This window comes from Rana temporaria, chromosome 3 (assembly GCF_905171775.1).
Source record: "Rana temporaria chromosome 3, aRanTem1.1, whole genome shotgun sequence".
NCBI classification, from domain to species: Eukaryota; Metazoa; Chordata; class Amphibia; order Anura; family Ranidae; genus Rana; species Rana temporaria.
The window spans coordinates 355,440,939-355,466,189 of NC_053491.1; the positions used below are offsets into that span (position 1 = coordinate 355,440,939).

General features: G+C 45.5%; 1 protein-coding gene across 1 annotated transcript in view; it reads left to right on the forward strand.

Moving 5' to 3' along the window:
• Positions 1–11,801: 11,801 nt before the first annotated feature.
• Positions 11,802–25,251, forward strand: part of CRY1 (cryptochrome circadian regulator 1) — a 72,537-nt gene continuing 59,087 nt past the window's right edge. The window contains 1 exon segment of the mRNA XM_040345200.1: positions 11,802–12,412. Coding sequence (XP_040201134.1) covers positions 12,391–12,412 — 22 coding nt within the window. The 5' untranslated portion in view covers positions 11,802–12,390.

A 25,251-nucleotide genomic window follows, 5' to 3' on the forward strand; every position in this document is an offset into this window, starting at 1 on the left:
GTGGATACGATAGCATTCCAAACGCTCAATGGGTATCTAAGGTGCAAGTTCCTGAAAAAACTGTAGCAGTACCTTACAAATCAATGATGCCACGGGGACCCCGTGCATGGGGAGGTTATCTCTGCAGGCCCTATTTTCTGCATCCTCCAGCTTATTCTGCAAACTTTCAAGTTCAGGATTTAGCTTATCAACCACCTCCTCGTGCCCCTCAAGCACGGTTGTGGCGAGGTCCATGTGTTGCTCCAATTGGTTAGTGCGGTGGTCTAGCTCTTTAAGACCTTTTACTAGGTCTGCTGAAAGTTTGCAGTAGGCAAATGTTATTTCATCCTGCACTATGTGAAATTTGTTCAGCAAAGCGTCTGAATCCATAGTTAAGGGGCTTACCAGATCTGATGGAAATTGGTGCAGGCTGTCTTCTGGGGAAGCAGGGTCTGCTGCTGAAAGTCGCATGGAGTTGTCAGGCTCCAGTGGTCCAGGCACCATCTTGCCCTTGCCTTTCCCATTAGCAGGGGGGACCTTCGCCTGAGAACGGTACCGCTGGCTACTCTGGGGTGTGCGGTACATGCCCGTCGGGATCTTGAGAGTGTCAACCGCCTCAAGAGCCAGATTGTGTGCGCCGTATAGTGCCTGTGCCTCATCAGCTGGGTCATTATGTTCCAACCGCGCGGAGCGAGAGGATCGGGCAGCCATCTCCCTCACTTGTGCGCCCTCCCACCCCACAGATTTCAATCAGATTCAGGTCTGGAATCTGGCTGAGCCTTTTCAAAACTTTAATCTTCTTCTGGTGAAGCAATTCCTTTGTTGATTTGGATGTATGCTTTGGGTCGTTGTCATGCTGAAAGATTAAGTTCCTCTTCATGTTCAGCTTTCTAGCAGAAACCTGAAGGTTTTGTGCCAATATTGACAAGTATTTGAAACTGTTCATAATTTCCTCTACCTTGACTAAAGCCCCTGTTCCAGCTGAAGAAAAATAGCCCCAAAGCATGATGCTGCCACCACCATGCTTCACTGTGGGTATGGTGTTCTTTTGGTGATGTGCAGTGTTGTTTTTGCACCAAACATATCTTTTGGAATTATGGCCAAAAAGTTCAACCTCGGTTTCATCAGACCATATCACATTTTCCCACATGCTTTTGAGAGATTTCAGATGTGTTTTTGCAAAATTTAGCCAGGTTTGGGTGTTTTTCTTTGTAAGAAAGGGCTTCCATCTTGCCACTCTACCCCATAGCCCAGACATATGAAGATTAAGGGAGAATGTTGTCACATGTACCACACAGTACGTGCCAGATATTCCTGTAGTTCCTATAACCACTTATGGACCCGCCCACTGTCGCTACTTTGACATTAAATACCGTTGTTATGGCAGCAGATAGCCGCCATGACCCCCGATATTCTTTTTAAACAGAGGGCGGTCCACTTTAAGATAAAAGTGGTCTCAGTGGCGGATTTACCAAAAGATCACTTTTATTGGTGACGGAAAAGATGCCCCCCCCGCCGCTTACCGGAGTCGTTAGTAGCGGTGGAGACGATCAAATCCTTGCCCCGATGGACAAGAAGTCGAGTGAGGGAATGATGGCCACCATTCGACTCTGTGACATTGGATAATGGGAGCGACGTCAAATGTCACTTCCTCCATACGGCATTAAAAGGACCATTTTTTTCTATTGAAAAAAATACTCCAGATCTCACATTAAAGCGGAGTTCCACCCAAAAATTGACCTTTCGTGTTAAGTGTTGGTGACCCTCTAACATGCCATATTTGGCAGGTCCTTACTTTGGGGGGGAGCTGGACACCCAGCTCCCAATTCCTCCCCTGACACCGAAAGGAAGATCACCTCTTCCCCCTACAATCTTCTGGGACACGTCACAGGTCCCAGAAGATTACCCAGCCTATCACAGCGCGGCTCACGCATGTACAGTGCACGCCCGGCTGTGAAGCCACAGCCGGGCGCCCACAGTTAGAATGCCGGCTTTGCAGAGAGGAGGGGTAGAGGAGCGAGGCTTCATACGCCCGCATCGCTAGACTGTGGGACAGGTTAGTGCCTGATTATTAAACTTTTTGTAGCTGCTGACTTTTAGATGGGTGGAATTCCGATTTAAAGAGGTCCTGTCATTCTTTTTCTATTACAAGGGATGTTTACATCCCTTGTAATAGAAACAAAAGTGATCCAACATTTTTTTTTAAAGGGACAGTATAAAAATTAAAAGTAGAATAAATGTAAAGGAATTTAAGCTCCCCGTCCCTTAGTGCTCGTGCGCAGAAGCGAATGCATATGTATGTCATGCTGCATATGATAACAGTGTTCAAATTACACATGTGATGCATCATTGCGATCGATAGAGCGAAAGCAATAATTATAGCAAAATACCTCCTCTATAACTCAATACTGGTAACCTGTAGAAATTTTTAAACGTCGCCTATGGAGATCTTTAAGCATCAAAGTTTGTTGCCATTCCATGAGCGTGCACAATTTTGAAGCATGACATGTTGGGTATCAATTTACTCAGTGTAATGTTATCTTTCACAATATAGAAAAAAAATGGGCTAACTTTACTGATTTCTTATTTAGTCAAAAAAGTGTATCTTTTCCAAAATAATTGCATTTGTAAGACCGTTGCACAAATACGGTGTGACAAACTATTGCAATGACCGTCATTTTATTCTCCAGGGTGTCTGAAAAAAATATATACAGTAAAGACCAAAAGTTTGGACACACCTTCTTATTCAAAGAGTTTTCTTTATTTTCATGACTATGAAAATTGTAGATTCACACTGAAGGCATCAAAACTATGAATTAACACATGTGGAATTATACATAACAAAAAAGTGTGAAACAACTGAAAAACCGGAGTTAGGCTTACCGGTAACTCTGTTTCAAGAGTCTTCCAGGACAGCCTCTTGAGACCTTGGGCTCCTCCCTCCGGGACAGGAAACACGTACACCCTTTTCTTTAAAGGGCAGTCCTCCAGGTCTCCTCCTCAGTTTGCCCGAGAAATAACAGAAGACTCTGAAAGACACAATCTACACATCGTTAGATCATTATCACACTACCAGTTCCTAAATTGACACCGGGTGGGAAAAACTCTGGCTGTCCTGGAAGACTCCTAGAAACAGAGTTACCGGTAAGCCTAACTCCGGTTTTTCTCTAGTCGTCTTCCAGGACAGCCTCTTGAGATGATAAGCAAGAAACTTACTCTTTTTTAGGGTGGGACCACTGTCTGTAGGACCCTTCGTCCGAAGGCCTGATCTTTATCTGACATAAGGTCCAACCGATAATGTCTTGCAAAGGTTGAATAAGATGTCCAGGCTGCCGCTTTACAGATCTCTTCCGGGGAAGCTCCGGCTCTCTCTGCCCAAGAAACTGCAACTGCCCGGGTAGAGTGGGCTTTGACAATCGGTGGTTCTTTTCCCCCTACCTGATAAGCCTCAATAATTAACATCCTCAGCCATCTGGCTAAAGAGGATTTAGACGTCCCGTAACCTTTACGGGTACCAGAAAAATTAACAAAAAGGGAATCACTAAGTCTAAACTGCTTAGTGGCCTCTAGATAAAATAATATATTTCTTTTAACGTCCAATAGGGACAACAATTCCCCCTCATCACTATCGGACGAGGAATGCAGTGTTGGTAGGATAATATCCTGAGTTCTGTGGAAGGTGGATGCCACCTTTGGCAAAAAATTAGGGTCCGTCCTAAGAATGACCCTGTCATCAAAAACCTTCAGGAAGGGCTCTCTAATAGAGAGGGCCTGAAGGTCACTAACTCTCCTAGCCGAGGTTATGGCGACTAGAAATGCTGTCTTTAATGTCACATGCTTCAGAGAAGATTCCTCCAGCGGCTCAAAAGGTTTGTTGGTGAGAGCTTTTAGTACCAGCAAGAGATCCCACGTGGGGCATGCTTTAACCCTAACGGGCTTGGATCTTGCTAGACTTTTGAAAAAAAATTTAACAAAGCGATCTTGCTGAAGGGGAGTCTCCAAAAAAATGCTTAAGGCCGCAGCCTGTACCTTGAGGGTGCTTATGGATAAGCCCAGTTCTACCCCAGCTTGCAAAAAATCCAGCACTGCTGGAATGTTAGTTTGGAAAAACCCTTGCTCCAACCTCCAGGAATTGAACCTTTTCCAGATCTTGGAGTAGATAGCCCTTGTTACTGGCTTGCGACATTCCAAGAGGGTTTTCACTACCCTATCTGAAAAGCCACAGGCTTTTAAGAGTTGTTCCTCAGAAACCAAACAGTTAATTTCATGCTCTTTATCCGAGGGTGAAGAACCGGACCTATGGACAGTAGGTCCTCTCTTTCCGGAAGTGTCCAAGGTGGATATAGGGCCAGCCTCTTTAGGCTGGTGAACCAAGGCCGCTTCGGCCAAAACGGCGTGACCAGAATCAGGTCCGTGTATTCCCTGATAAACTTCTGAATTACCCTGGGAATTAATCTCACTGGGGGAAAAGCATATGCTAGGTTGAAATGCCAGGGATGGGCGAAGGCATCTATGCCCTTCGACCTGTCCTGATGGTGGATAGAGAAGAACACTGGAACTTTCTTGTTCCCTTCTGCTGCGAATAGGTCCACTTCTGGTAATCCCCAGAGAGGCACTATTTGCTCGAACACAACCTGGTTCAGACACCACTCGTCCTGATTTACCGACTGTCTGCTGAGAAAGTCGGCCAGGGTATTTAGAGACCCCTTCAAGTGGACTGCCGAAAGGTATATCAAATTCTTCTCTGCCCAGCTTAGAATTTGTGTCGCTGTGGCCTGAAGGGCTGGACTTCTTGTGCCCCCTTGTTTGTTTAGGTAGGCTACCGTAGACGCATTGTCTGTTCTTACTTGTAGGTGTTGTCCTACTAGGCGACTCCCGAAAGTCTGTATGGCTCTTAGGACGGCCAACAGCTCCTTTTGGTTTGATGACTTTAGGACTTCTGAAGAGGACCATTGTCCCTGGGTCCAAGTCTTCTCTAAGTGGGCTCCCCAACCCTTTCAGCTGGCGTCGGTGGTCAGCACCAGGGCAGTTGGGGGTTGCCATGAGAGCCCTCCCTCTAGGTTCTTTTTGGACCGCCACCACCACAGATCTCTTTTGATTCTGTCTGGGATAGGCATTGGAAGGTCCAATCCCTCCTTCCTGCCATTCCAATGTTTGAGCATCAGCCCCTGTAGGGGGCGTAGGTGGAACCCGGCCCAGGGCACCGCTGGGAAACAGGCTGACATTAGTCCCAAGACTCTCATCACCTCCCTGATGCTGGCTTCTAAATTTGTTTGAAGCTGTGCAATTGCTTGTTCCAACTTGTGGAATTTCTTCAGTGGGAGAAATGTTCTTCTTTCCACTGAGGAAATTCTGTATCCCAAATACATGACTTCTTGGGAAGGTACCAGTTGTGATTTGTCCTTGTTGACCAACCACCCTAAGGAGCTCAGGAAGGACAGGGCCACCCTTAGGTCGCTCTCTAGTTGGGGACCTGATGGGGCTAAGAATAAGAGGTCGTCTAAGTATGGAATCACTGTGATATTCCGTGTTCTCAGGTGCGCCAAGGCTTCTGCCAGCACTTTGGTGAAGATTCTTGGGGAGGACGAAAGTCCAAAGGGGAGAGCCCTGAACTGGAAATGTTTGACTGTCGACCCCATCTTCACCGCCAACCTCAGAAATTTCTGACTTTCCGGGCGAATTGGGATATGCAGGTATGCATCCCTGAGATCCACCGTGGCCATAAAGCAATTTGGAAAGATAAGATTGGTCACTGAAAAAATCGACTCCATTCTGAAGCGCTTGTACCTGACAAACTTGTTCAGGGGGCGCAAGTTCAATATCAGTCTGTATTTCCCTGAGGGTTTTTTCACCACGAACACGTGTGAATACACTCCTAGACCCTTTTCCGCTAGGGGAACCTCCACCAAGACTCTCTGGTCTAATAAGTCTCCTATGAGGAGGCTTAGGGCTTCCGCTTTCTCCCGATCTTTTGGTAGTTGGGTGATTAGAAGTAATGGAGGGGGAGGGGAAAGGAATTCTAGTCTGTAACCGTTTTTTATTATATCCAAAACAAACGGACTGACTGTAGACTCTGTCCATTGCAGGAGGAACTCCCCCAATCTTCCTCCCACGGGGACCTGAATGTCACTGGGTTTTGGGGGTAGCTTGAGGAGGGTTAAACAAGATTCCCCCTCGACCTCGTCCCTTCTGGTTAGCCCAGTGTTTTTTAGGACGGTTATCGTCTTTTTGGTTCTGCTTGAACCCTCGAAAAAACTTCCCATCTTTTTTCTTTCTCTCGGGAAAAGCTTTTTTTTTATCCTGCGTCCTTTCCAAAGCCTCTTGGAGGCCAGGGCCAAACAAATGGTCCCCTGAAAAAGGCAAGCCGCAGAGTTTCAGTTTTGACGCTGCATCTCCGGTCCACGTCTTTAACCAGACTGACCTTCTGGCCGCATTAACCAGGGCAGCTGATCTAGCTGCCAGCTTCACTGATTCAGAAGAAGCATTAGCTAGAAAGCCTACAGCTTTCATAAGCAACGGGAAAGACTTTAAAATCTGTTGCCTAGAAGTACCCGCTGTAATGTGGGCTTGAAGCTGATTGAGCCAACATTCTAGATTCCTAGCCACGCACGTAGCCGCCAGCGCAGGTTTTAGTGCAATGGTGGAGGCATCCCATGCTCTTTTGAGTAGTATTTCACCCCTCTTGTCCATGGGATCCTTAAGACATCCAAGGTCATCAAAGGCCAGGTCGGTTATTTTAGAGACCTTGGCCAGGGGTGCATCAAGCTTGGGGGTTTTATTCCAGGGCTGTGATGCATTATCTTCAAAAGGAAATCTCCTTTTTAAATTCCCCGCAAAAAAGGGCCTTTTTTCTGGCTGCTCCCACTCCTGCAAGATAGCTTCTATTAGCGACTTGTGGACGGGGAAGACCTTGGTCTTTTGAGCACCGCACCCTTGGTATAACTGGTCGTGCTTTGATAACTGGACCGGTTCCTCTCGGATCTCTAAGGTTTCGTAGATAGCATTAAGCAAATCTCCTACGTCCTCTAGAGATAACTTATATCTTGTCCCCCTGGAGGAATCTTCCTCTACCTCTGAGCCCGATGCTGAGTCCATCTGGGAAGAGATAAAATGAGGAAAAAAAGTTGCGCTAACTGTAAATATTGTAAACCAGTAGCAGCTAGCACCAACAAGAGACAATATTGTGTACAAAGAATAAAAAAGAAAAAGTGCAGCGCTAAGTATTCAGTGAAATGAATCAAAAAATATGGTAAATAATCAAAGTTCAGTGAAAAATCAAAGAAATTTAAAAAAAACACAAAAGAGGGGGACACAACCCCAAGTAATGTGACAGGTAAATAACCTGAAAGGCAGCTAGAAAGTGAGATCTAGCTGGATAATGTGTAATGTGAACACACCGTGATAAGTGAGGGGACACAAAAATAAATGATAATAAGAACCTCAAATGAAGTCCATATAATTTAAACGTGTAACTCCAAAATGTAAATGTGATAGTCCAAGGTCAAAATGGCCTATACAGTCCAAAGAAATATATATATGCAATGTATTTCCTTTTTTGGAGTTGGTCAGAAGTTCTTTGTGGAAAAGACCAAATGACTGTAGAGGAATGGAAGATGTTGTGATCTTCTCAGGTATGGAATTCAGATGTTCTTAATAAGCAGTTGGAACCTCATCGGCAATCCATAATAGTATCCAAATAAACAAGTATAAAGATGGGTACTCTTACCGGAAAGTGTGGACATACACGTCATCTGGGAAGAGGCTTGGGACCGTGTGGACCCACCAGCCTCCTCTTCCTCCTGCTCAAACACTCCGGGAGTGGCTACCAAGGATGGTGCACTAGAGGATTTATAAATTGGGGATGGCATTTCATCCCCCTAAAGGAGCTGAAGGTGGATGCCAATTCGTCCCTGACAGATGTCAAAACTTTATGACATTCAGCAGTGGAGTCGTCTGTAACTAAGCTGAAGATGCACTCAGCACATAGAGGCTTTTTCCAGCTAGAGCCTAACTTCTCCCCACACACAGCGCACTTTCTTTTTGGGGCCTGGACTGCTGTCTTGTCCTGAGCTTTGACCTGCAAACAAACACATAGCCAAAGCACAATCGTCAGAAAAGCCCCTTTGACCACACACCCCTGTGAGATAGTCAGAAAATAAGTGCGGGGCAGTCCCTCCACCAAAGTTCCCCACCCAGGGAGGGAGAAGTGATAGTGGTCTGTTCCAGACCTAATCCCCCAGAGTAAGGCAGAACGGCCTCGCCCCCTTACCTGGGAGATGCCGGAGCCGGTTGACCCGGAGTCTGTAGCCCTCGCTTCCTCCATCAGTCCCCGTGTTCTAACAGCGCTGCTGCCGTGTAACACGCCGCTCCGGAGCCTTCGTTCCTCTGCTGCGCCTGTTGACGGACGGGACCACATCCGGCGGCGCCCCCTGATGACTCGTTCCTCTGACGCACTTCCGCCCGAAGAACGAATCCGCCCCACCCCTCAGCGCCGCTCCGGAAGAAGGAAGTAAAGTGCCGAGCGGCATGGCTAAGCCAGCGTCACTCGCCGCCGCCATGCTGAGTCCCCTGCTGTGGAATACCCACGCGACCGAGGTCCAGGTACTGGGGATAGGGGGGAGGATTTTAAGTCCCAAGGGTTCCCGCTCTCCCCGAGCGTTAGGACAGCAGCAGGAACTTGGTGACCTCCTCTTCCGACCAGGAACAGAGGGGTACCAAGGCAGAGAGGGAAGTCCAGCAATTCTATAGTCCCTGACGTGCTCCTTCCCTTCTGGCAGGAAACACAAATAACTGAGGAGACCTGGAGGACTGCCCTTTAAAGAAAAGGGTGTACGTGTTTCCTGTCCCGGAGGGAGGAGCCCAAGGTCTCAAGAGGCTGTCCTGGAAGACGACTAGAGAAAATATATTTCATATTCTAGGTTCTTCAAAGTAGCCACCTTTTGCTTTGATTACTGCTTTGCACACTCTTGGCATTCTCTTGATGAGCTTCAAGAGGTAGTCACCTGGCGCAGCACCCCATCACTCTCCTTCTTGGTCAAATAGCCCTTACACAGCCTGAAAGTTGGGGTCATTGTCCTGTTGAAAAATAAATGATGGTCCAACTAAACGCAAACCAGATGGAATAGCATGCCGCTGCAAGATGCTGTGGTAGCCATGCTGGTTCAGTATGCCTTCAATTTTGAATAAATCCCCAACAGTGTCACCAGCAAAGCACCCCCACACCTCCTCCTCCATGCTTCACGGTGGGAACCAGGCATGTGGAGTCCATCCGTTCACCTTTTCTGCATCGCACAAAGACACGGGGGTTGGAACCAAAGATCTCAAGTTTGGACTCATCAGACCAAAGCACAGATTTCCACTGGTCTAATGTCCATTCCTTGCGTTCTTTAGCCCAAACAAGTCTCTTCTGCTTGTTGCCTTTCTTTAGCAGTGGTTTCCTAGCAGATATTCTACCATGAAGGCCTGATTCACACAGTCTTCTCTTAACAGTTCTAGAGATGTGTCTGCTGCAAAAGGTGGCTACTTTGAAGAACCTAGAATATGAAATATATTTTCAGTTGTTTCACACTTTTTTGTTATCTATAATTCCACATGTGTTAAGTCATAGTTTTGATGCCATTAATGCTACATATCAGTGCCCATCTTCAGTGCCCGTCAGTGCCACATCATTGGCGCCGCCTCATCGGTGTTGCCTTATCAGTGCCCGTCAATGCACCGTATCAGTGCCCATCAGTGAAGGAGAAAACTTACTTATTTACAAAATTTTATAACAGAAAAAAAATAAAAACTTTTTTTTTTTTTTTTTTAAAACGGTCTTTTTTTATTTGTATAGCAAAAAATAAAAACCCCAGAGGCAATCAAATACCACCAAAAGAAAGCTCTATTTGTGGGAACAAAATGATAACAAATCTGTTTGGGTACAGTGTACCATTACCGCACAATTGTCATTTAAACAGCACAGAAAGCTGAACATTGGCTTGGGCAGGAAGGGGCATAAGTGCCTGGTATGGAAGTGGTTAACATGAGTTTTAATGTGATCCACCCCGTGAACCTCCGCTTGCTCAGCGGGGATTGCTCCGCTGATTCCTGCCGAGTGGGCGGATGACAGGGCAGTCCCTGCACATTTTGAAGCATGACACGTTGGGTATCAATTTACTCAGGGACCGCACTGTGCAGGGACTGCCCTGTCTTTTCTCCGCTCTCCTCTAGGGGGGGATCGGATGAACACGGACCGTCTGTCCGTGTTCACCCGATCCGATAACGCAGTGGTCATCAACCCTGTCCTGCAGGGCCCACTAACAGGCCAGGTTTTATGTATTATCTTGGGGAGATGCAGTCTAGAATACTGCAATCACTGAGGAGCAAATGATATCAGCTGTGATGTATTTCAGTTATCTTGCAAACCTGGCCTGTTAGTGGGCCCTGCAGGACAAGGTTGATGACCACTGCGATAACGGATGGAAAAATAGGGTTTTCATCCGTCTGCAGAATCGGAGGATTGTGGAACCGGGTGAGATCGGGTGTCAGCGGATGTTCATCCGCTGACACCCGCAATCTCATAGGGACCAATGTATGTCCCTTTTTCATCCGTACACGGATGGATGAAACAGCGGACATACGGTCCGCCCGTGTGAAAGAGCCCTTATGCAACCACATTATTCTAGTTTTTAATTTTTACAACCCCCCCCCCCCCCCAAGAAAAGATTTTATTTTTCAATTGAGCACATTAACCGCTTGCCAACCAGCTGCCGTCATACTGAGGATGGTCGGCACGTTCCCAGGAGCCGTCGACCATTTAAGCAGGGATAGCAGGCGTGCGCTGCACTACGGGGTAACCTATGCGTGTGGGTAGCGATCACAATGACCGCCGGCCGGGCACAAAAGCCAGAACAGGGACATGTGTGTGTGTGTGTATAAACACACAAATCCCTGTTCTGTGAGGGGAGACTAGCTAGGAACAACAATCTGTCTACTCCTCTAGTCAGTCCAATTCTTCCAGGGATGAAGTGGTTAAAGGTGGAAAAAGTTCTGAAATTATTCATCTTTGTCTCATTTTTTTTACATCACAGAAACCTGGAATTTTTTACAGGGGAGTGTACTTTGTATCCACTGTATGTGAACATTGGCTAAGAATGGATGGGAGAACTACACAGGGATGTATGTGTCAACAGGGAGCCCCCCATCATTGGGATTGTATCCTCCAGACTACCCCCTACAAGATCTCTCTTCCAATCACCCCCTTCAGTCGATGTCCAGTCCAGGCACCCCCTCCCCCAGCGTTATGTTGCTCCGAGCAGATCTGGGGCAGGTGTGTCCTGTATTAGGGTTACGTAACCAGCAGCCTGCCAGCTACTTATAGCAACAAGCTGGGGGAGGAGAGGATTACCGCGGTCCGTCTGACAGGAAGATTATTCCTGTACAGCCGCCGTGCACCATCCAACCGCCACCGTCAAGCTCCTCATCCCCTCACACCGAGCCGCCCTCTCCCGTCAGAAAGTGTTCCCGCTGTGCACGCGGTAGTGTGCGCGCGCTCGGCGCCAGCTGCCTTCATCCACGTGCTCATCCGGGAACCTGCCTAGCGCGTCACAATCCCAGGCCCGCCCAAATCCTCCCCCTAGGCCGCCCCTACGTCACCGGCCAGAACAGACTGAGTACAATTAAACACTAGAAGTAATTATTGCCCTCACAAAACCGTGAAAGAGTAGTTAGAACGCGAACGGAGTACTAAAAAGTGAGCGGCAGGCATCATTGAGGACCAGGTCGCTGGGTCGCCCCCGCAGAGGGGAGGGGGCGGACTGGAGAACACACTAGAGAAACGTGAGGGCTGCAGTCCCACGTGTTGCCCGCGCAGCCAATCGTGGGATGAGGGTGGGGCTTAGGTGACGTGTGGCACAGTGTGCTGGCGCAAGAGGTGCGCACTTGGCTGAGGAAGCTGGAGAAGGTGTTGGAGAGCTCAGTGGTGGACCCTCTCAGCCCTGGAGCTTCTCTCTCTCTCTCTCTGTGAACATCATGCTAGGGAGAGCACAGCTTTTCTCAATACACCGCATTGAGCCTCCATCCTGCCCCTCTCCACAGGACTGCAGAGGATAAAGCCCCATCACCAGATACTGCTGTAATCCCCCCAAGTTCATCAGGCTGTACACTATGAGCTTGTTCTGGACTTGACTTCATCATCTGATATTTCAAGGGGTCCTTTTATTCTGGTGCACCCTCCCCTTAGTACCATTGCTTAGGACAACATTTAACCCCCCCAAAAAAGAAAAGAAAAACAGAAAATGGGGGTGAATGCTGTCCACTGGTTCAGGAAGGGTCTGCGACTCCATGACAATCCAGCCTTGAGGGAGTGTATCCAAGGATCCGACACCGTCAGATGTGTCTATATTTTGGATCCCTGGTTTGCTGGATCGTCCAATGTGGGGATCAACAGGTGGAGGTAAGCTGAACCCCCCTCCTTCCCTTCCCCATGAACTTTTAAGAGGAACTCATCCAAATAGAATCATTCATGGGCATTTCATTAGTTGACCTGGTTTTCAAAAAGGGTAGGCCTTGGGGTTGTTCGCGCCACCCTGGCCGCACTGACTAATGAGCCACCATAATGGGAAATGTACGTTGGATGGGAGGTCAGACTTCTGAAACTTCTCTGGTTGTGTGCATGTTCCAGGCCATGAGCTCTGGTTAAGCCAAGATGATGGTGACAACTGTGGTGGTCCCTATGTTTGTGTCTTCATGGGTTCTCTTTAGGACAGGGGTAGTCAGTGATGGTTTGACCCAGACAAGGTTAGCTGATAAAATATGGGGGGAAAACTTGTGAGGTGCATACTGCAACAACTCATTACAACCCAGCTCCAGTAAACAAAGAGCTGGCTTACTGGACATGGGTCTTCCTTACTGAATTTTAATTATTCGTCCCATTTTTCAGGTCAGTGTTTCTCATCCACAGGTCACAGACCTCTGGTGGTCCCCACACTACCAACTGAGCACAGGTTGAAAGTTCTGAAGACAAATAGTGTAGTGCATGCTGCAATAACCTGTAGAAACTAGAGTCCAATGACGAAAGAGGGGGTAATTATGACGAAACGCGTCTGGAACAACAACGGCGTGCAGTGACGTCACCACGTTCGTACGAGGAGGAAGGGCTCCTGTTTATGCCGGCCGGCACTTGTTCTTACATGCCCGTGTTACACTTTATTGATGTAAGTAGGATTTTTTACTTTTTGATAAAATCTTTTGGACGTATTACGCTATGTTGCGGTTCTCTTCTTTATATGGCATATCGTTGGGCTCCTGATACGGTCTAAGAGGATCCTTCTATGCCAAGTCTGGTATATCCCTCCGTGGATTCTATGGTTTAAAGCGGTTCTCCACCCTAAAGTGGAGTCCCGCTGATCGGAACCCGCCCCCCCTCCGGTGTCACATTTGACACCTTTCAGGGGGGTGCAGATACCTGTCTAAAGACAGGTATTTGCACCCACTTCCGGCCTCACGCTACGGGCGAAAGACGGGTTTTTCTGACTTCCCGTCTGTCGCCTGTTGTGTGCTGGGAACACTCGGCTCCCAGCACACAACGTGTGAGCCAATCGGCGGGCGCAGCGCGACTCGCGCATGCGCCGTAGGGAACCGGGCAGTGAAGCCGCAGCGCTTCACTTACTGGTTCCCTCACCGTGGATGGCGGGGGGAGCAGCAGAGAGACGAGCGATCGCTCGTGCTCTGCTGCGATCAGCGCTGGACTCCAGGACAGGTAAGTGTCCTAATATTAAAAGTCAGCAGCTGCAGTATTTGTAGCTGCTGGCTTTTAATATTTTTTCCCCATGGCACATCCGCTTTAAGATCTATGCTGCATTTCTGATCCATCCTGTGATGTGACTACATTTTTCTGGATATCCTACTGTGGAATAATAGATAACGCTGTTATTTATTTACCTTCTAGTAAGCCTCAGTCCATGTGGTGGTGGCTCACTCAATCATCAGTGCACCGGGTGTTGTTTGTTCCAGAACTTCATTTGCTTTTTGTACTTTATTATCACATTTAATTTGTGTATTCACAAGGACTTGATTGTCGTTTAATTAGTTGGCGCGATTTTTTCTTTTTTCTTTTTCTAATTATGACTTGCTGGCCATTGGCTGTTAGATTTGTAGTTATCGTTTAGGCCAGTTTTCCAGGACTGTGTTCCTCAAACCACAGGTCAGCCTCTGGTGGTCCTCACACTTATCACTGCTACTTTTGGCTCTGAGGAAGAGGGTCCGCCCTCGCAACGTAGCTGTAATCTATGTCGCCTGGACTCTCCGGCTGTTTGGTTCCAGTAGGAGACCTTCCGGAGGCATCTATCCCTTTAATTGAGTGATATTTATGCTTGTTTGTTTTTAACTTGTTTTGTGAGTATTCATGATCTTTTATACAATTTTTAATTAAACCTAGCCATTGGTAATGCACTAGGTCGGTGCACCCTTTTCCTTGTACATTTTGGTCCTCACACTTATGGCAGGGCACAGTTTGAAAGTTATGAAGAAGAATGAAGTAGTGCATGCTGTAGTAACTAGTAGCAACTAGAGTCCAGCAGAGAGCTGGGGATTAAGGCTTACTGGGCTTTACCATTCGTAACAGTTTTGCTATTAATGTTACAGCTAGTTTTTGAAGAGTGTTCCTCAACCACAGGTCAGTGGTCATTGGTCTTCAGATTCCTGGCTGGGCACGGATTGAAAGTCATGAAGGATTAATGGCTTATTTTTCTATTACTAAATGTATTTACACTGACTTTTCAGTCTCTAAATTTGCCAGGGTTCCTCCAGAGGTTTCTCCCTGAGCTGTGGAAAATTGACCTTGATGGTGCCTTCATAGTTCAGGACTAACCCTAACAAAACCAGCAGTCTGACCTTATTATTTGTAGTTGTCAGCAAGGGTTGCATTCCTCCTACTGACCACCAGTGTAAGGGGCATTTTCTTGACCCGCTGATGAAATGATTGGTTTTAGCTGGGGGTTCCTTGGGGTCTTAAAAATATTTTAGGGGCTCGTTTGGGGTAAGGTTGAGTTTCAGTATGAGTTTGAAGACCTTACTCTTCCAGAATTGTTATGGGGGCTTATAGGTCACTGCATTCTGGCCAGTAAGGGAGCTAGATTAAGAATCTCCCTGCTCATTATAGTCCTACGCACAGAGGCTCATGAATAAGACTGTGTTTATAAGCATTTTTTATTAATTATAATAACAAAGGCTGCTCCAGCAAAACTGCAGTTTGCAATTATAAACCAAAAATATATATATTCTTTTAATAAAGGTGGTTCCTGCAGATACTTTGAGGTTGCAAAATGGCCGGTAACACAAGAAAGTTAGGATGTGGTCTATTCTGTAAGGTAAAATGCAAGGGTCCAATAACCACACATCAGCCCCAGCATCATTCATGAGTCTGACTTGACTCAGTTGATTGGCTGCTATGTGATAGCATTGTACACTACTGTAAACACGCACTGATTGGCTAATTCTGCAAGTGTCAGTTTTGTTCTTGTGCTGGAACTCAAAGATGTAGCCTGTGTTACCTTAAGAGCACAGTCAAATCCCAAGAATATTGTTGGGGTTGAGATGCACAAGTTGCACACATGTTTTTTAAAACGTTTGGTTAGCCTTCATAATATGTGAAAGTTATAGAAGTAAATGGTGTTGCTACATATATATGAGAGGTGACCTGTTTGTTTCTGTAACAAACACAAATACCGAGCCACATGTTTATCAACCTTTGCATTTTAGAAGTATTATTATTTACATAATGTAGTTTATAATAAGCAGTAGAGATGGCTTAAGAAATGACTTGACCTATATAGGCCATTGAAATGATTCATTGGCTACATGTTGTAAGAAGTGCTGACTTTAGGGCTGCAATTAACGCTTATTTTCATAATCGATTAGTTGGCCGATTATTGTTTCGATTAATCGGACAATGGGCCAATTTGTTGTTGGGCAGATTACAAAACACGAATTGCTGCAAAAACACTTTACATGCTTTTCTGCAGCTTCTCCATTGAAGTATATTGAACCAAAAAAAAAACAAAATAGCACCGTTTTGCGTTAAAAAGTCCTCGCCCTTTCCAAATACGCAGCAGCTGAAAAAAGATCATGGATGTGAACGTGTCCCATAGGAAAAAATGTAACTGAACTGTAGTGTGTTTCTGCAAAAAGCACCAAAAAACAGAGATGTGAACCAGGCCTGCGATGTTTAGTAACATAATGGGGTTAAAAAAAACAAAAATAAGTACAAAAAGAGCAAATAATCGCTACTGTAAGGGGTTCATTTTTTTACTTTGGGACAGTGAAAATAATATTTACAGTAGCGATTTGCTTTTTTGTACTATAAAGGGCTAATTTTAGTTTTATTAACCCCATTATGTTACTGGCCGATTAATCGATTATGAAAATTGTAATCGATTAATTTCATAATCGATTAGTTGTTTCGGCCCTAGCTGACTTCATGTTGTAAAAACTCTTCTTTGCCAGTCGCACCTAGGTGTGTGCTTTCTGGCTCTGTTGTGGTACTAAACCAATGGATTCTCCAAGTGTTTGCTTAGTCATCAAAGCACTGATGCCTTGCTCTGGATCATAGCCCTTATTATAGCAACCAGCCATGGCAAAGATCCACCTCCTAGATAAAAACAGCAGCAACCAAGTATCTTTGGCATCTGAAACCCGGGCATAATTTTACATATCTGACACAGTAGTAAGCAGTTGGCAACACCGCTTTCTCCTCCTCTACAGCCGGAGAATGTGACCTGTAGGAAGAGCCATTCCGCGTTATGTAAAAGGGTGTAACAGGATTTGTGTGCCTGCTCTTGTTCCATGCAAAAAGTCTGCAAATATGCTAAATTATGTGCATTCGAAAACAGAATCTTTTAGCAGTTGTTACAAGTACGTCTGCCAGTTACTACTGCAGTTTAAGCTATCTGAGATATTAGTGATGTATTTAAAGAGGGTAACTCTCTTCTCTCTGTGGTTTATATAGTTTGTGACAATATTGTCTATTGGTATAACGGGAAAACAAAAATGATAACTTAATGCTACCTTCCAGGGTAAATGGTTACCTTGGTGAGATATTGGGTTGTAACTTTGTGTAGACCTAATATAAATGTTTCAGGGTTGGATGTAAAGCATGATGATTATATAATGTACATGCTAACCTCCTGTGATTCAAGGATATTCACTGCATAATATCCACTGTTTCCACAATGCATTTGAAGTTCTAGTATAATGTTGTCTTTTTACCAGTGAACTTGGTCACTTTTTTGACCTGTTATTTATGTTCACATTGTCAGACAGGAGCTACTTTATGCATACTTTATATGTGTCAAGGTCATGGATTTGCAATTTTTTTTTTCAGTTGGAGGTAAATTGTTTAATTTCAGTCCATTCAGATTGTATTCTACAAGTTGTCATATCGGTTTTGTTTCTTGTTGTAACGTTGGTGCCAATGAACGGCAGTTTTTTTTTTTGTCACGTACATGTGCTTAGTGGCTGTGGATGACTTCTGTGTATTGCTGACCTGTGTAAGGGCAACAATTGGGCTAGTGATCAAGTACACAAGTGTATTTGTGTGTGTGTGTGTGTGTGTGTGTGTGTGTGTGTTTTTTTTTTTTTTCACACTGTGATGGGGAAATCCCTCCAGTGGAGCTATTGTATTCTCCCGTCTGAGGGGGCGCCCAGGGAGCCATCCCTGCTAGAACATGCATGGATTGATTTACTAAAACTGGAGAGTGCAAAATCTGGTGTAGCTGGGCATAGAAACCAATCGGCTTCCAGTTGTTTTGGGTCAAAGCTGAATTAAACAAGCTAAAGTTGGAAGCTGATTGGCTACTATACACAGCTGCACCATATTTTGCACACTCCAGTTTTAGTAAATCAACCCCACCGTGATCATGGATAGTGTTTTATAACCACTAGCAATAATCAAATGGGAAAATCCAACCGCTTGGTTGTACCCAAGTTGATTGAATCAGTCATCCTATACATGGTTAAAATCTCGGCCGGTCCCTACTGAACCGGCAGAGAATCGAAAAGTCTATTTAGTGTTTTCTAACTGGTTTGGAAACGTTTTGGCCAAGGTCAGATACATTTTGGAGGCCAGGTGAGCAATGCTACATTTGTACATCCTTTGCTGTTGACTTTAGTTAAGGCACGTATGTATTGACTCCATAATAAACATATTAGGGTTGTCCCGATACCACTTTTTTAAGACCGAGTACAAGTACCGATACTTTTTTTTTTTTTCAAGTACTCGCCGATGCTGATTACCATTTTATTTTTTTCATGTCATAGTTACATAGTTACATAGTTAGTCAGGTTGAAAAAAGACACAAGTCCATCCAGTTCAACCACAAAAAAAATAAACAAACAAAATAAAAAACACAATACAATCCCATACACCCAACTCTATACCCACAGTTGATCCAGAGGAAGGCAAAAAACCCCAGCAGAGCATGATCCAATTTGCTACAGCAGGGGAAAAAATTCCCTCCTGATCCCCCAAGAGGCAATCGGATTTACCCTGGATCAACTTTACCTACAAATCTTAGTACTCAGTTATATTCTGTACATTTAGGAAAGAATCCAGGCCTTTCTTAAAGCAATCTACTGAGCTGGCCAGAACCACCTCTGGAGGGAGTCTGTTCCACATTTTCACAGCTCTTACTGTGAAAAAACCTTTCCGTATTTGGAGGTGAAATCTCTTTTCCTCTAGACGTAAAGAGTGCCCCCTTGTCCTCAGTGTTGACCGTAAAGTGAATAACTCAACACCAAGTACACTGTATGGACCTCTTATATATTTGTACATGTTGATCATATCCCCCCTAATTCTCCTCTTCTCAAGAGTGAATAGATTTAGTTCTTCTAATCTTTCCTCATAGCTGAGCTCCTCCATGCCTCTTATCAATTTGGTTGCTCTTCTCTGCACTTTCTCCAGTTCTCCGATATCCTTTTTGAGAACTGGTGCCCAAAACTGAACTGCATATTCCAGATGAGGTCTTACTAATGATTTGTACAGGGGCAAAATTATATCTCTGTCTCTGGAGTCCATACCTCTCTTAATACAAGAAAGGACTTTGCTCGCTTTGGAAACCGCAGCTTGGCATTGCATGCCATTATTGAGCTTATGATCAACTAAAACCCCCAGATCCTTCTCCACTACAGATCCCCCCAGTTGTACTCCCCCTAGTATGTATGATGCATGCATATTCTTAGCCCCCCAAGTGCATAACTTTACATTTATCAACATTAAACCTCATCTGCCACTCAGTCGCCCAATTAGACAGAGCATTGAGGTCGGCTTGTAAATTGGCGACATCCTGCAAGGACGTTATTCCACTGCATAGCTTGGTGTCATCTGCAAAGACAGAAATGTTACTTTTGATCCCAGACCCAATATCATTTATAAATATATTGAAAAGTAAGGGTCCCAGCACTGAACCTTGGGGTACACCACTGATAACCTTGGACCATTCAGAGTAAGAATCATTAACCACGACTCTCTGAATTCTGTCTTTCAGCCAGTTTTCTATCCATTTACAAACTGATATATCCAATCCTGTAGACCTTACCTTACACATGAGCCGTGTGTGCGGAACTGTATCGAACGCTTTTGCAAAATCCAAATATATCACGTCCACAGCCACGCCTCTGTCCAGGGTTTTATTTACCTCTTCTTCATAAAAGGAAATCAGGTTTGTCTGACAACTTCTGTCTTTCATGAATCCATGCTGTCTGCTGCTTAAATAGTTTTTTTTCCAGCAAGAACTCATCCATGTGGTCTTTTATTAACCACTTAAGCCCCGGACCAATATGCAGCCTAAAGACCCAAGGTGTTTTTACAGTTCGGGACTGCGTCGCTTTAACAGACAATTGCGCGGTCGTGCGACGTGGCTCCCAAACAAAATTGGCGTCCTTTTTTCCCCACAAATAGAGCTTTCTTTTGGTGGTATTTGATCACATCTGCGGTTTTTAGTTTTTGCGCTATAAACAAAAATAGAGCGACAATTTTGAAAAAAAAGCAATATTTTTTACTTTTTGCTGTAATAAATATCCCCCAAAAACATATATAAAAACATTTTTTTTCCTCAGTTTAGGCCGATACGTATTCTTCTACCTATTTTTAGTAAAAAAAATCGCAATAAGCATTTATCGATTGGTTTGCGCAAAATTTATAGTGTTTACAAAATAGGGGATAGTTTTATTGCATTTTTATTTTTTTATTTTTTTTTACTACTAATGGCGGCGATCAGCAATTTTTTTCGTGACTGCGACATTATGGCGGACACTTCGGACAATTTTGACACATTTTTGGGACCATTGTCATTTTCACAGCAAAAAATGCATTTAAATTGCATTCTTTATTGTGAAAATGACAGTTGCAGTTTGGGAGTTAACCACAGGTGGCGCTGTAGGAGTTAGGGTGCACCTAGTATGTGTTTACAACTGTTTGGGGGTGTGGCTGTAGGAATGACGTCGTCGATCGTGTCTTCCCTATAAAGGGAATGACGCGATCGATGCGCCGCCATAGTGAAGGACGGGGAAGCCGTGTTTACACACGGCTCTCCCCGTTCTTCAGCTCCGGGGAGCGATCGCGTTGGAGCGGCTATAAACAAATAGCCGCGCCGTGGTCCCGGATCGCTCCCCGAGCGGACCCGACCTCCGCATGTAGCGGGGGGGGTCCCGATCGGACCCCCCACCCGCTAATAGGCGAGGACGTACGTGTACGCCCATGTGCCTGTACGTGCCATATTGTGGACGTATATGTACATGCGGGGGTCGGGAACTGGTTAAACGTTCCAGTATCTTCCCAACTATAGAAGTTAAACTAACAGGTCTATAGTTACTTGGTAAAGACTTTGTTCCCTTTTTAAATATGGGCACCACATTGGCCCTGCGCCAATCCAGTGGTACTATTCCTGTCTTTAATGAGTCTCTAAATATTAGATACAGTGGCTTTGAAATGACAGAGCTCAACTCACCTAGGATCCGTGGGTGGATGCCATCAGGTCCAGGTGCTTTATCCACCTTTATTCTGTCTAAATATTTCTGGACCATATCACTTTTGAGCCATTGTGGATTTGGGGCTGTGTCACTCCCACCCCCATTATGGACATGAGCTCCCCCATGCTCCATTGTATACACAGAGCTGAAGAAAGCATTTAATAAATTTGCCTTCTCTTTGTCCCCAGTCACCCACTCTAGATTATTTTGTAAGGGGCCTACATGCTCAGACTTCACCTTTTTACTATTAATATATTTAAAGAATTTTTTGGGGTTTGTCCTACTATCTTTTGCAATCTGTCGTTCATTTAGAATTTTTGCATCCTTGATTTCCTTTTTACATATCCTGTTATATTCTTTGTAACATTTAAACAACACTAGTGTTCCTTCATTTTTATATTTTTTAAAAGCTACTTTCTTATTGTTTATAGCTTTTTTAACTTTGCCCGTGAGCCACATAGGTTTTATTTTTAGCCTTTTAAACTTATTGCCCATGGGAACATACTTTGCAGTGAGGTTCCACACAGTCTTTTTGAAAAATTCCCATTTCTGTTCTGTGTTCATCTGTGTCAATAGTCCCTCCCAGTCCAAGTCCTGGAGAGCAGCCCTCATCCTTGGAAAATTTGCTCTCTTAAAATTTAGTGTTTTAATATTTCCTGTATGTATTTCTTGCTTATAGTTAACATTAAATGAAATCATGTTATGATCACTGCTACCCAGGTGTTCCTTTATCTGAACATTAGTAATAAGCTCTGCATGGTTTGAGATTATCAGGTCCAACAGAGCATCATTCCTAGTTGGGGCCTCAATAAACTGCACCATAAAATTGTCCTGCAATAGGTTTTTAAATTGTTGTCCTTTAACTGTCCCAGAAGTGCCATTAATCCAGTCAATTTCTGGGTAGTTAAAATCCCCCATTATTATCACCGTCCCAGCCCTTGCAGCCCTTTCCATCTGTGCAAGGAGCTGAGTCTCCACCTCCTCATTAACATTGGGTGGTTTATAACAAACTCCAATGATTAATTTTGAACTACGCACATCTGTATGCAGTTCCACCCATAATGCTTCGGCCTCATCACACTCTCCATCAACCAGGTTCTCTTTCACGCTTGCTTTGAGGTCACTTCTCACATAGAGACAGACCCCTCCACCTTTCCTTTTTACCCTGTCTTTCCGAAAGAGAGCATAGCCAGGAATATTAATAGCCCAGTCATGTGAGGATTGAAGCCAAGTTTCAGCAATACCGATTACATCATAGCTCTCCTCATGCACCAGAGCTTCCAACTCACCTGTTTTGCTTGGCAGACTTCTGGCATTGGTGAACAAACACTTAAATGTATTGTTACATTTTTCTCTAGTGTTTTTCATATAATTTATAGTAGTACAAATGGCACTATTATTTCCAATGGCTGTTTGCAACATGGGAACTTTCTTGTCACCTGCCATAACCCTCCCCCCATCTATCCCCATTCCACTCTCCATTAATGTCTGACCCCTAGCTGACCTGTGTACCCGATGTAATTCTAGTTCACCCTCCCCCCTCAATCCTAGTTTAAATACTCCTCCAGCATTCCCATAAACCTCTCCCCCAGCACAGCAGACCCCCTTCCATTCAAGTGCAAACAGTCCTTAGCATATAGGTTGCACCCCAATGAAAAGTCATCCCAGTGCTCTAGAAACCCAAATCCCTCCTTCCTACACCAGGTCTTTAGCCATGCATTCAGCTCTCTAATCTCCCCCATGTGACAGTTTGACAGATGGGGACTGATAGGTGGCACTGACAGGTGGCTGGCACAGATAGGCGGCACTTATGGTCACTGACTGGTGGCTGGCACTGATAGGCGGCGCTTATGGGCGGTGACTGGTGCTGATGGGCACTAATAGGTGGCACTGACAGGTGGCTGGCGCTGATAGGTGGCACTAATTGCACTGATAGGTGGCACTTGTGGGCACTCATAGATGGCACTGATTGCACCGATAGGTAGCACTTATGGGCACTGACAGGTAGCTGGCACTGAAATGCTGCGAAAAATTACACAAGGAAATAGTTTTTTTTTTTTTTTTTTATAAATCATGCTTCAACGCCCATCTTCAAAGAGCCAAGTACCATAGCTCTCTCCTGAACAGTTCCTCTGTTATCAGCATGAGAACTCCGGACAAATTCTTAGACTCATCAGATAAAAGCACCCTGAAATTTCTGTCCGGGGAGGCTGCGAAAATACATTAACAGGGAGCTGGCCCTATTACAAAACACCTCTGAGAGTCTAAGCCTACGAGGGAGTGTGTGCCTTTCCTCCAATCAGCAATTTTAGCTATCTTGGCTGTATGCCCAGACATCACACTCTGTGTTAAACAGGAACAAAAAATCTCCTAACACAATCTGACCTTTCTAAACCATATATAAATGGAAAGACGGCAGATATACATGTAAAACCTATGTAGGGAGATTTGGTTTATCTCAGTGTATCATCTGAGGCTGTTCACTTCACTGGGTGTATGGAGGATTTACATCCACTTTAAGAATAATTAGCACCATGTATGATGGCATGACATGGGCACAGCTTGCCAAAATCAAAACCTCATGCCAGCAGTGAAGTATGCTGGAGGGAAAATCATGATTTGGCCTAGCTTCTCTGCCTCAGGGCCTGGACCACTCGCCGTCTCGGGGAAAATGAATTCCCAAGTTTACCAAATATCCTACAATAATGTCAGGATGGCTGTCTGCCTGCTGAAGTTTAGTAGACGTTGAGAGATGCAGCTGGACAATGACCCTAAGCTTGGAATTAAATCCACTACAAACCGGCCTCTGAAAAGGAAAATGCGCTATTTGGAGTGGCCTAGAATCCCTGTCCCTGATGTTGGACTAAAATGGCACAGCAACGGGTTCCCTGCATCCATGAGGTTTTGTTTTTTGTGTGTGTGTTTTGTGCTGCCCTAGGCCTGACTAAACTCTTGCACCCCCAAATTTTAAAGCGGGGGTTCACCCTATCGACGGGAAATTTTTTCTTTTTTTTATTTTACCTTAAAATCAGGCATTGTAGCGCGAGCTACAGTATGCCTGTCACAAATTTTTTACCGCCGTACTCACCTTGTAGTCGTCCATCGAAGATTCCGGGGAATGGGCGTGCCTATGGAGACGGAGGATGATTGACGGCCGGCTCTGGCGCATCACGCTTCTCCGGAAATAGCCGAAATAGGCTCGGTCTTCACGACGCGTGCGCATAGCCTGTGCGCAGGCGCAGTGAAGAGCCGAGACCTACTCCGGCTGTCTTCGGGGAGAGTGACGTGCCAGGGCCGGCCGTCAATCATCCTCCCTCTCCATAGGCACGCCCATTCCCCGCGGGAGCCGGAATCTACTATGGACGACTACAAGGTGAGTACGGGGTTAAAAAAATCGGGACAGGCATACTGTAGCTCGCGCTACAATGCCTGTCTCGATGGTAAAATGTGTCGGGGGGGGGGGGGGGTGAACTACCGCTTTAAATATGGTCACACTCCTTCCTGTTTTAAGGCCTGCCCTGTCTTCTGTAAACCACGCCCCTTTCTCTTTAGGCTTCACCTTTTTCCTCTTTGAGCTCCACCTCCCCCCCCCCCCCCCCTTTTTTTTTTTTTTTTTTTTGGCCCGCGTACAGTCAGGGCCGGCCTTAGGTGTCCAGGTGCCCTGTGCGAGCTAATCCTGTGGCACCCCCCCCCCCCAGACCGCTACACACTGACCACTACACAATAAACTGCCCACAGACCACTACACAATACACACACAGACCACTACACACACAGACCACTACACACTGACACTACAGCATTGGTGCATTTTACTGTAGGGGGCATTGGTGGACTACAAAGTCCAGCATTTTACTATAGGGGGCATTGGTGGACTACAAGGCCCAGCATTTTAGTCCCATCAATGCCTCCTATAGTAAAATGCTGGGCCTTGTAGTCCACCAGGACTCCCTTTCCCTTATATCGGTCCCCCCTTGATTAGATCAGGGAACCCACCCATCAGTGTCCCCTAACCCCACGAAAGACCCCCATTAGCCTGCCTTACCGAGAGGCGCTTTGAGCGAGGAAGTGTGGGGGTGGAGCTCCTCTACTGTAGTGTCGTTTTTCCTTCCTTTCATTGTGTGGAGAGCCTTGGGGAGAAGTGTGTCGGCAAGACACAGGATTCAGGACACATCCAAACTGGTACACTCACAGGGCTGCTGTTAGCAATTATTGGGGCCCCATATTTCTCATCCTCATGGGGAGAGAGAGAGGATTAGAGAGAGAGGA